General features: G+C 44.0%; 1 protein-coding gene and 1 long non-coding RNA gene across 2 annotated transcripts; both read right to left on the bottom strand.

Moving 5' to 3' along the window:
• Positions 1-857: 857 nt before the first annotated feature.
• irf2bp2a (interferon regulatory factor 2 binding protein 2a) lies at positions 858-3,624 on the bottom strand. The gene is made up of 2 exons (XM_051429159.1): positions 2,327-3,624; positions 858-1,979 (listed from the first exon to the last, which is right to left on the bottom strand). The coding sequence occupies exons 1-2, from the start codon at positions 3,153-3,155 to the stop codon at positions 1,261-1,263; spliced, it is 1,548 nt and encodes a 515-aa protein (XP_051285119.1). The 5' UTR covers positions 3,156-3,624; the 3' UTR covers positions 858-1,260.
• A 4,943-nt stretch (positions 3,625-8,567) lies between these two features.
• On the bottom strand, positions 8,568-11,004 carry LOC127379539 (uncharacterized). Its single transcript, XR_007888331.1, has 2 exons — positions 10,732-11,004; positions 8,568-9,382 (listed from the first exon to the last, which is right to left on the bottom strand). It is a non-coding gene; the product is annotated as an uncharacterized LOC127379539 (long non-coding RNA).
• Positions 11,005-12,107: the final 1,103 nt, after the last annotated feature.

Genomic DNA, 12,107 nt, shown 5'->3' with positions numbered 1-12,107 from the left:
TACATTTGCATCTGAAGAGATACAGACCGAGGTTGGTATGTGAGGCAGCAGGCAACAGGGCTATTTGTTTACTCTGAAAGAGCACACATTGCATACTGAGGCAGAAATCTGTTCTAAAGCATGTGGAAGAATGTAGTAGTATCAGTGGCAGTGTATATTAGTTTGGCACAATGTAGCACAGACAATGCTAAAAAACTAGTAGTAAAAGTAAAAGGGGGCTGTTGCTGCACCTAACTCATGCTTGGAGGTATTTTTTTATTCATAATTTGTGATTTATCAGCTGCTTAGTGAATCAAAAGTATTGGTTGTTTGAGAATAACAGGTTTGTCTGCAATAAAAAACCTTTATAAAAGGCTATAAGACACCATTTGGAAACATGTTGCGCCAGTAGATAAGCTAATAGTGTTATTCAGAGGAGGTTAATTTCAATAAAAGTCCTAAATTGTGGTTACACAACGTGCTTTGACTAGGATATCACGTTGACAATCATGCACTTTCTCACATTACTGACTCAACAGATTCCAGCTAACTGAACATGACTTGGCACCTCTTTCTGTACGCTGCAATCAGTTACAGTGATGCACAAACTGGAGCAAATTTGGGACAATGTGTCTGTGTTTTTTGTTTTTTTTTCTCTCCTCCATGAATCACGAAAAAACAAAGAAAAGAAGGCATGTGTGCAGAAGAGCTGCCGTCCTGCAGCGTGAAACAGTAGCCTACTTATGTTGTGCAGCGTAAATCAAGTCTCCTGAGCCGTCACAACAAGCCTGCGTATCAGAGCACAGAGCCCTATCTCATCATCTGTCCACAGTCCCGTGTAACTTAGTCACTCAAATGAAGCAAGCTCAGACAATAAGTTCATACAAGATCAGAAATTGTATTTGGCAATTTTTAAACAAGTGCATACAAGTACAGCTAAAAGCATTTCAGTTTTGCCAAGTGCTCGTAGAGTAGCATTAGTCACATTCTACGTTAAACAGGAACTGCCACCAGACCTAGAAGTACATCAAGAATTTTGTTAAACATCAACAAAGAGGAACGTAGTCCATTATAATGAGTACATACCTTTATCTTCAAAAATATAGAAACACAATGTATTCAAAAATCAAAAATTATACAACCATGTTTACGAAGTATACTCTTCCCTTGGGTCCAATATGTACAAGTCCGTTAGTTTGTTTGAATGGTATGTATGTGATATTTATATATTTATACTCATATTTCTGCTTCCCCTTCCCCAAAGAAGTGTTCAAAACAAAATCAAGGGTCCCTCTCCTTTTTTACTTTGACATCTCCTGCAAGGATGGTGGCGATTTCTCCTTGCATGAAAGCCCATGGTACGTTCGAGCCAACCAGGGGACATTTCTCTCTACTGGGACAGTACACTTCACCCGTGGCACCTTGCTGCTTTATGCTGTCCCTCGAGCACGGGAAGCAGAACTTGTGAGAGGGCACAGACGGGCACTGAACAAAGTGTGTGTCCTCCAAACGCTCGTGGCACAGCGTGCAGCACAGGGGTATGCTGCCGGGTACCGAGGAGTCCGGAATGCTTTGGGGGTGCACTTGGTCCATGCCCCCCACGTGGGGAGTACCTGCGCCAGACACATCTCTCGGCCCCACCCTCCTCTGATTCATGGAGGACGGGGACAGGGGGCTGCTGCTGTTCCTGCGGGTGGTGGAGTGGACTTGGTTGGCGTCCTTAGGAGAGCTGTTCCCACCTGCATTGTCTGCCGCCATGATGAGTGCAGCCATGGGGGACTGGCCGTTCTGGGCAGCCTCAGGTGGGGTGGTGCGGGAGTGGGGGGATATTGTGGAAGGGGGAGAGGCGAAGCTTGGCGGGGGAACTGGAGGCAATTTCAGTCCGTCAGTAGGTGGTGGCAACCACTGCTGTCCTTCTCCATTGAGCTTGGCAACTGTCCCCTCTCCCTCTGGTTCAGGCGATGCTTTTCTCTTCATGTTCCGGGGGTGTTTTCCTCTGTCTGGAGGTGGGAAAGGGTTAAACAGAATAGTTGAGTTGCACAGCTCAGACAAGGATCAACAATTACACTGGAATGGAGACATGCACATTTCTTCTTTTTTTTTTGCTGTTCCACGCTGCACCACAGAGCAAACAAACAATAACAACAAACACAGCAAATACTAATAAAAACAAATTATTATTATTATTATTATTTATTTTTTGCACACATGCTGCTGTATTTATCATTTCCTCATTATTAACCCTTTCCTGTCTGGGAATGGGTCAACAAAGGGGACATAAAATGTGCACAAAATGAACCAAACACTCTTGAATTTGAGTTTAAACCTTCCTCTACTGGATGCTTACCTGACTTGGAAGCCGTGGCGCTGGCATCGTAGCTCATAACCCTTGGTGGCATGGCCCCATGGTCCTTCTTGAACCTGTTGTCGAAAGTGTGCAGAGCCATCAGGTCCCTCACGGTTTTGCCCTTGTTCATCCACTCCGCGTCCCTGCTTTTGTGGCTCTCGGAGATCTCCGGCGTGAGACTATCCGGTCTGTGCTTCTCCTTCACCTCTCTGTCGTGCTCGGTGCTGGAGACCGAGGCGGGTCTCTTGCCCAGGTCGGCGGGGCTACCGCCGGCCAGTGCGGAGGGAAGCCCTATCTGTCCCGTTCTGCCATTGGCATGCCCCTGGGCCATGTTCCCGTTAACCAAAGGCACTAGATTCGGGGGGACCGTGCTATTCCTGCGCGGGTTGGGGCTCTGGCGGTTCAGCTCCGGGGGCTCGTCAGGCTTAGGAAATCCATTGGGGACGGGGATGCCGTTCGCCTGCCTTCCAGACTGATACTCTGGACCCAGCCTGGGCGGGCGGTCGGAGGAGAGCGGGTAGCGGTCCAGCGGCTGCGGCGGCCGGGAGCCCGGGTCTCCCGCTGCAGCGTGGTTGATCGCCTGGATCTCCTTCCCGGAGAGCTGCGACTTCACCGGGCCGGGAGACCTGCCTTCCTGAAACCCGTGCGCCCTCTTGAGCTGCCGGGCCGTCTCGATGACAAACTCAATGCGGTCTGCTCCTTCGTAGTTGACACATCCCCTGCAGACGGGCTCGGTAAAATCCCAGATCATGGCCCACGGCATGCGGGGCAAGTCGCATAAATAACACGACTGCCTCCTGGAAGAAGCAGCGACCGCCGCGGAGGACATATCGCTCGTCGTCTTCCCCCCTCCAGAAAAAAGAAAACCCCCAAAAAATGTGCCTTCTTCTCTCCCTTCGCCTTTTTATCCCTTCCGAAGCTCCTTTTTCTTTTTTTCTTTTTGCTCGATATATATATATAAATTATAAAATGGTATAAAAAACCCCCCAAAAAAAAAAAAAAAAAAAAAAAAAAGCCAACAAAAAGATAAGTTTCCCCCCTCGGATGGAAGCAAAAAAACCAAAAATATATATATCAACTCTTTTTCTTTCTCCCAGAGTAGGTTGTTGGTTTTTTTTTTTTTAAAGAGCAGCAAAAACGTTGAAGTTTTTAGAGGGAGAAGTTCATGTCGGTGTGTACTTTACTACGGCGCTCCTCTATCTATCTCCACTGACTCTCTACTACTGGCTCAATGTGGACCAGTGACGTCACCACGGACCTCTAAACGCCTGCTTCCACTTCAGTTTCTATTGACTTGATTTCTTCGACAGACCCCCTCCTCCTCCTCCTCCTCCTCCTCCCCCCCCTCCTCCTCACCTCCTCCCCTCCATCACCACCACCTTCCTCCTCCTCCCTCGGTTTACTGCAGCCTCTGTCACTCACTCCTTTTTTTTAAAATATATATTTATATATATATATTTTTTTAATTTAATCACTTGAACCTCTGCCAAAAAAAAAAAAAAAACTGCACCCAGTTCAGCTTCACCGCCTCCTGACTGACTGCAAGAGAATAACCCACTGCTCCTATTATTATTATTATTATTATTATTATCAAACCTGCAGAAGAAACATGGCTCTGACAATACCAGCCTTGCCTGCACCGATATTTATTTTTATTTTTTTTAAAGGAGGTGGTGGTGGGGCTGTATGTTAGCAGCAGACCGCCAGGCGATAATAAAGAGAGAGAGAAAGAGAGAGAGAGAGAGAGTCGCCTGCTCCTCCGGTTGACTGCTGCTTTGTCCTAAATTCAGAGCATTATCCGGTTCAGGCTGAAAAACGCTCGCTGCAGCTTGTTTTTCTCAATGCACAGCGCCTCGACGCCATGAGCTGCTACTACTACTGCTGTGCAGTGAATGAGGTGGGTCGAGACTTGAAAAACAAAACTAGTACTACTATTTATTTTTAAATTAAACAATAGAAAAAATACACAGAACATCTTGTTGTGCAGCAGTTATATAGCTAAATATAATTTATAGGTAATATTTTAGGTTGTTTTTTCCTCTCTCTACAGCTCAGTATGAATTAACAAGCACTGACTGGGTTCTTTTTTATTTTTTTTAGATACTATTTTCCTGCCTGTGTTGATAGAAAAAGAAAGAGAAAAAAGGCGGCTCCATTAGCCAGTAACCAGGAAGCTCTGTCATGAGGTGGGGATTTCCAGCCAGTGTGTTGTAAACTTGAATGGATCGGGGGTTACAGCATGAATATAGCTCAGCCCACATTTTATTCTAGTGCACAGAACAGTCAGTCATCCAGACCTGCCACCACTAAATGAAATTACACTGGAGTGAATCAGCCATTCAGACTTTTTTTTATTTTTTTTTTTAAAGTTAACCATCAAGCTGAGAAGATAAAGGAAGTATTTGTACCACAAGATTATTGACTTACACTATTCTGCTCAATGTTTAACATATGATGTGTAGGGAAAACAAACTATTATAAAACAAAGTCATACGCCAAAAACCCAGCCAAAAAAATCCCCCTGAAGTAGAAAGTGTGTAGGTTTTGAACTGGAGTAAATGTCCCAGTAGTTCAGATTCCTCCCTCGCACACTCATCTGGGCTCATTCCAACTCGTTGCAGCTTAGCCTCGGGGCTTTGGGGTGAGGCAATGCGTCTGTAACCTGCAGACACAAAGCAGGATATGTTTGTGCAAGTCCATGTGACGTTTGGAAAGAGGAAGCAAGATGTTTAGTCACGTACCCTCATCCGCCTCACCCATCTACGGGGACATCAGGCCACTTGGCCTCCCGCCTGCGGCCGCGATCACGCACTGTGGCATGAGGCGTCTCTTCAAAGGGCTTCCATAGACTAAATAAGGCAAGTTGATGTGTTGCCACCAATCACATATAATTGTAGTGCAGTTGCTGTATGATTCTTTTTTTTTATTATTGTTTCTCTGCAACATGTGAATGAGCACACCTAACATTGCAACACAATAATATTCCCTTTAGGACACTCGTTTCCCTTCTCTGCTTTCACTCAGATCTCGGCCCATGTTGGGTGAACAACACTAGGAAGTGTTGGTAAGGCTTTTATGACACAGTTAGGAAATGACTGTTGTTATTGAGTGGCAAAAAATAAACAAATTCTTTTCCATAAGATTGGTGGGAAACAGTTGCCTAATGCTTTGATCCTTTTACTTTCCACTCAGTCGATGTTTGTGCAAGCAAATAGCTACACACTGTTATGCAAGACGGAGGCATGCTGAGATTCAATTAAATCCTAAATGACCCCGAATCTATTATAGGAAGATCCATTGATTAAAAAAAAAAAAAAAAAACTGTGGCTGCAGAGAGAGGGGGGGGGAATTTGTACAGAGGCGACAAAAAAAGGTCTGAGAGGAAAAGCCAGACATGCACAGATGGCTCTGATTGGCAGTATGAACCATGTATACAGCAAAATCACCACAGTGTGACCCGGATGACAGCCGTTGTGTATGACCACTAAAAACCCAGATGGAGTAAGTGTACGTGTAACGTCTTGTACTTTTTTTTTTTTTTTTTAAAGCGGTATGTAAATTGAGACATGAAGCAGCTAAATAAAGAGTGAGAGGTAGGTGACGGCCAGGGGAATACCCAGCATGTGACAGCATCGCAGGCCCCGACAAGATGACGTTATTTTTGTTCTATCGCTTTTCCTGAGCCTGTTAAATTTTATATTGGCCATCTTTTATTCATGGAAGCGAATCATTACAAATTCTCTCTGAAGTTTTGTTCTGCCTAAGCAAGAGCACACACACACACACACACACACACACACACACAGCTCACTGGATGTTTTCTCACTGTTTTTCTCTCCTCCATGAGAACAACATTCGTGTTATATAACCCTTTTTCAGCACAACTGCTGAGGTGGGCATTCAACTAAACTGTAACATGTTGCGCAGACATAAAAGGAGGTTATAACAGGACACTGAGAGGACATATTACTGAAGCTAAGCAGCTGTTGTGTGTGCGACCTGCCTTGTAGATTAATAGCTGCACAGAGTGGCAGAGGTTGGAAAATGTCAGGAGAGTGAATGTAAAGACTAACATGCTGCACAGAGTTCCTGTGTCTGTAGCAGGGAGAGGTAACCATGGAGATTATCACAGTACCCCAACTACCATATATATCCTGTTTACGGTGCTATTTTTAGCCACAGATTTGCACAGCCAGGATTAGACCATAGATACAATTTAGGGAGACTTGAAAGATAATGTCAAAGCATCCGTCTGTCGTATTAGCTGCCTCCTGTTTTTTTTTTTTTTTTGTTTTTTTTTTTACATTTTTTATTGATTCTCCGAACGGCTTCTCTCCTGGTTGTAGAGGAATGATGTGCAGCATATGCACGGGAACACACACAAAAACAAAAGCAGGCATTCCTTAAGGAAGTCTGTTTTGATATAGGTATAAAATGGTGGAATTCAAATAAAATGGAGGGTCGACGGCGAAAGGGAAAAATGTGCTGGGCGGCTGGAATCTGGGGGCTGGAGGCTGCAGAGGTGATGTCATTGGGCCAGAGCAAGAGGCGAGTGAAAAACAAGTCTCTCTCTTTATTCTGATCCTCTTTGCAGTTGCAGTGGGGGTGGGGGTGGGGAGGGCTGGCGGTCGGCCAAGGCAAGGGCTGCTGGGAAATGGCAAAGGATGCCAAGCAGGCCCCACCGCCAACATTAGAAGCTCACATCTTTGTTCTCAGAAACCTGGTGTGCTGCCAAAGGCCTCATTTCGGCTCCATGGCATGATTACACTGGATGTAGGCCAACTACTGAGAGCTTGCTCGCTCCCTCCCTCCCTGTCTCTTGCTCTCCCTTTATGCTCCCTCCCTAGGCTCTCTCTCTCTCTCTTTTTCCACTGCCTTCAAAAGCTTTCTGCCAAACATGCAGCAGTTGCCATGGCTGCAGAGAATGGAACATAAAAAAGTGAGTAATGAGTCAGGCTTGGACCCAGATGTGCCACATGTGTAACCATTTAGAAAAAAAACAAGATGGTAACATATCCCCTTAATCTGCCGGGCTTGTCAGGGGACAGACGAGTCAGTAAATAGCAAAAAGGGCCTGGGAGGGGAAAGTGGAGGAAACAATCCCCACAGAAAAATGTAAATGAGCGTTGTTTTCACATCCATTTTTAAAAACAGAAGGTAGTTTCAGTAGGCGGAAGTGTAGGTTTAATTTTGGCAACCAGGAACAGAAAGACCTCAACTCTGCTTCTGTAATGCTGCGCTTAAGTAAGCATGCATGCATTGTGAGCTGACGACATAATTTCCTGTCCACTGGAAACCCCCCCCCCCCCAGACATTTTCAGTCACAACCAGACATTGATGTAAACAAACTTTCCCTGGCCTCTTGTAGCCGAATCAGCATAGTTTCACATAGTTTGAACTCCTTCAGCTTAGGTGGTCCAGTTAATAAGCTGCTATCAGAATGAGTAACATAACCTGCACATATAAGTGGCTTCTTACTTATTGCCCTTAAAAGGCTGCTTCACGCCTGACTCATAGTTGTTATGTTTAGCATGCTGTACTGAGGCCATGCAGTCATTCCAGCTTTGTGACCAACTCAGCCAAAATTTTCAAAATGTCATTCTGCTGCATTCACACACACATATATTTATAATTCCCTGAAGGACAGTATCGTCCACAGCCACTCCTACAGAAACACTGCATTAGTTTCTGTACAGCTGGTTTGTTCTTACGCCCCGACTGATCCTCAAACAAACTCCAGAGAGACTTGACACATCCGGCTTCATTACAAGGATCTTTGTAGTGCGTACAGTAGTATGAATATGTATGTGCAGCAGGCGTGTGAAGCTTGCGTGTGTGTTTATATGTGTTACAGGAACGTTTATATTTGGACACATAGCAACTTATCTTGACAAAGGTTAGTTTTTTTTCTGGTTGAGCCAAAAGGAAAGAAGGAGTATTTCATGTGTTATGTAACCTCCTCCTCTGAGCCAAAATAAAACTTTCCCAAAGTAGGCTTATTTATTAGTGGAGCTCCTGTCTATTTCTGAGCAGCCTCGCTAGAAAATGGACTCTGACATCCCCGGCGCAGCACAGCACTCGGGATGTCGTATATTCAAGTGCGGGCATCTTTTTCACATTGCTCTTGTCCTTTTCTGCCATTTGGTTAAAAAAAACCCCAAGTGATTTGCATTTACTCTTTTGCATATATTAATTCAGCCAAACAGTTGCATAAAACCCTGGTGAATAATACATACAAATATGAGTGAACATGCATATTTATATCGCCTTTTATTTAGAAGATATTTCAGGGTTGCTATTGGAAGAAGATCAAAGCTACTCCTTTTCTAGTAATGTTTGCCTTGAAAGCAAAAGGGTGTATTGAAACATTTCTGTGATGTATAGAATACAAAATATCGTGACTGCGAGAGGAAGGACAAGCCAAGAATAGAAAATACTGACCCAATTGGAAAACCTCAAGTCTCTAAATGTTGGGGGAAATTGTTCATAGATAGCGTGTGGCTTATTCAGATCAGGAAAGTAGGGAAGATCATGGATAAATGCAACTGTAACGCATCGTTTACAGATGTTGTGGTTACATTTGGAAAGTGATATTTCTTTTTTTTTTTTAAACACATTTACTTGGAAACAGCCCCCTTATTTTTGTAGTGGTCATAAATCAGCCGAGGTTCCCGTCCTGGATTCCTCGGATGCTTCAATGCCCTCTCTTTGATTGTCTGGTTTATGGTGGATGTTTCATCATATGCCGTTAGTGTCTGTGCCAGAGTTGTCCTTCCTCCCCTTTCCATAAAAGTGCAAGTTGTCACGATGGTGTGGCATTCATTATCCGCCTGTGGTTTTGCGGACTCTGGCCGCTGAGCAGCTGGGGAGCATTGGTTGTCACATTCAGCCTCCCGCCACGGTGAAAGATGGGAGGGCAGGAGATGATTGCTGTCCCCCCTGTCTGTGTGATAAAGCCCCCTTAAAACCACAGTGTCTGGGCATCTGGGCACACGATGCCTCGCCTCCCTCATCCACTTCAAAGCCTTGCCTCAGAGAACAGCTCGCCGAGAGGAGCTGAAATAGAAAATGGAGCTGGAATGCCAAGTACAGCCGTGTGTTTGTGACTTCACAGAGAGTTTATTACAAATGTGTGTCTTATTGTCATACTTTTGGTAATTAATTATATCTGTTGTGATGATATACTCAAAAAAGAGATGTGACAAAGAGCAGTAAGACATGCTGTGAACAAGTCAAACATTTATCAGAAGGTAAAAATGAAAGTCGCACTCTTATTGTCGTACTCCAAAATTCCTAAAATGCGCTATCTGCCTTACTCATTGTATGCTCTGCTGCCGTATAAGCAAGTTAAGCAACGGCTTCCCAAACTTTTTCATGCCAAGGAAATCCACTCCCCTCTTCACAGTCAATGATCAAACTAGGATCAGTATGAATTACAGTCAACAATATTTCCACTGCGTTGTTAACTTTACTAACATAAAATGTAGAAAAACAGTGAACCATGCTGAACATATAATCATAACAACACACTAATATACTAATAATCTAAGAAGTTATGGGAAGAAGCATTTTGGATTAAATGTCACTGATGTAAGAAATTATTCTATTTAAAGGTAAAATGCCACTTCGTACCTTACAATAAAGTTAGCTTGTCACTTCAGTGAGGCTGTGCAGTCTGTTAATCTGACGCCTGTAAAAAATACTTATATAATGCTACTTATTTTAATCCAAACCATTATCTTTTCCTAGAACTAACCAAACTGCCACCTTTTTCACAACGTTAACCACCAACAATTTCCTCCTTTCCAGCACGTCCAAATACACAAAGGTCCAGTGTGTCGATTTAGTGGCATCAAGCAGTGTAATTGCAGATCGCAACTGTCGCTTCTCCCCTTCCTTTCAAGCATGAAGGAGAAACGATGATGGCCGCAAAACGTCCCTATCTAGAGTCAGTGTTTGAACAGTATCCACTAATGAAAACATACCTATGAAATATTGTATTCGGGTTCTGCCAATAGATCCTCATGAATGGACCTTTAAGGGTAAACAACTACAGGGAAAGTGTTTTTTTTTTGGAGAAACAGGCCTTTGGAGTAATGGGAATTTGTTTTGGGAATAACGGGCCGTCGAAAAATGGGCTTTCGGTCCAGTGGGACATTTTGGGACTTTTGAGATTTCGGAATAACGGGCAGTCCCAGAGAAACCACGAATAAAAATAAATATAACATTGAATCTGCAACATATTTTTTTGTGGTTGAAAGAATTCAATGAATGGAAATGTTATTACTCATAAGAGTGATGGCCCAAGTAAGACCCAGTAATTAATAAATACTCTCAGTCCTTATTGTTTTGTACCAAAACGAAAGTGATGACAACCTTTATTTAGGAACTTAAGATTACCTTACCTCAACTTGAACTTCATCTATGACAAACTCGTTTTGCAACAAAGACAATGATAGATGTTGTCATACACACAGTCATTATTCCTAACAGGCACATGGTGGATAGTTTAGTCATAGTCACCACAACATGCTCCGCTGCAGTGGTACAATAATACTGTGGGAAGTACACGGAATGAATAGCAGAGCCTTGACGCAACAGCAAAGTCCCAAAGGGACAGAAAAGGACAGAGCGCTGTGGGAAAGTTCAGTGCCCTTGAAGAAGCCTGATAAACCCAAGGTGATATGAACCCGCATGTTTGTATTGTGCAAATTTGTAACGACTACAAGCTCGCTGCTGATAGAGAGCCGTCTTGCACCATTTGTTTGCAGAAAACCTGCCCGTCCAAAGGGCAGGTCGAGCTGGGAGTGGTGGATTGTTATCTGTGTGATTCTAGTTTGTGATGGTAATGTAACACTGGGTGTATATTGGGGTTGTTGTTACACAGTGAACATACAGGTTTGGGCAGGTTTCAAACTGTTTTAACATATGAAAGGTTGTGATTACTTCTCCCCCTCCTTACGTTAGCTGATGGGATCTGCATTGTTCAGCAGGCACACAGATGTGTAACTTGACCTTCCTCTATGCAAATCATTTGAGAGCTCGCTCTCTCTCTCTCTCTCACTCACTCAACAAAGAGGGATAAAGTTCACCTACACCACGTTGCCACACAATGGGAGGGAGGAGCCAGACAGGCTTGAAGCGGAAATGGTTTCACACTGACTGACAAGTCTGGCTACTCCCAGGGTTGCCCTGAAGGACAACACACCACCCTGCCTCTTTTCGACACTTTTATTTTCACATGTACATTATCTACTTTGCTCATCAAGAAACATCTTTGCAGAGAACTCATTTCTGTCTTCCTTCCTGAGGCGGTGTGACGTGTTCCGCTCTCTCTCTCGTCTCTCCTCACATGATAAAATCGCCCTGATCAAAAAATGCGGTTGCCTAACAACAAGACGAGCAAAGTTCACCTCCCATGTAACTGCCAAAAGCTTTCCAGCTCTCACATGATCCTTGCCAAGTTAACCATTTACAGTGGGGAGGAAGAAGAGAGAGAGAGAAAGAGAGAGAGAGAGGCTTATTCTGGGTAAACAGGGTGCTGTGTTTGCTGTTTGAACTAGTTAACTGTGCACATTAACAAACCACATGCTGGGACATGAAACTTGTCAGGCTACAAAGTCATCCTACACCAAGACAAAGCTCCTTCCTCCTGCCGCAAAACAATGCATGAGGGTCAGAGCAGTGCTCACATTATGAAACCACTCTGTCACAAGACGAGTGCCTCACAGGAATGCTGTTGTGACACATACTCGCTGTTGACACAAGGGTTAAACATTGA

Source organism: Dicentrarchus labrax, unplaced genomic scaffold (genome assembly GCF_905237075.1).
Source record: "Dicentrarchus labrax unplaced genomic scaffold, dlabrax2021, whole genome shotgun sequence".
Lineage (NCBI taxonomy): Eukaryota > Metazoa > Chordata > Actinopteri > Moronidae > Dicentrarchus > Dicentrarchus labrax.
The sequence above is the reverse complement of the archived record's forward strand: the minus strand, read 5'-3'. Positions and strand labels throughout refer to the sequence as shown.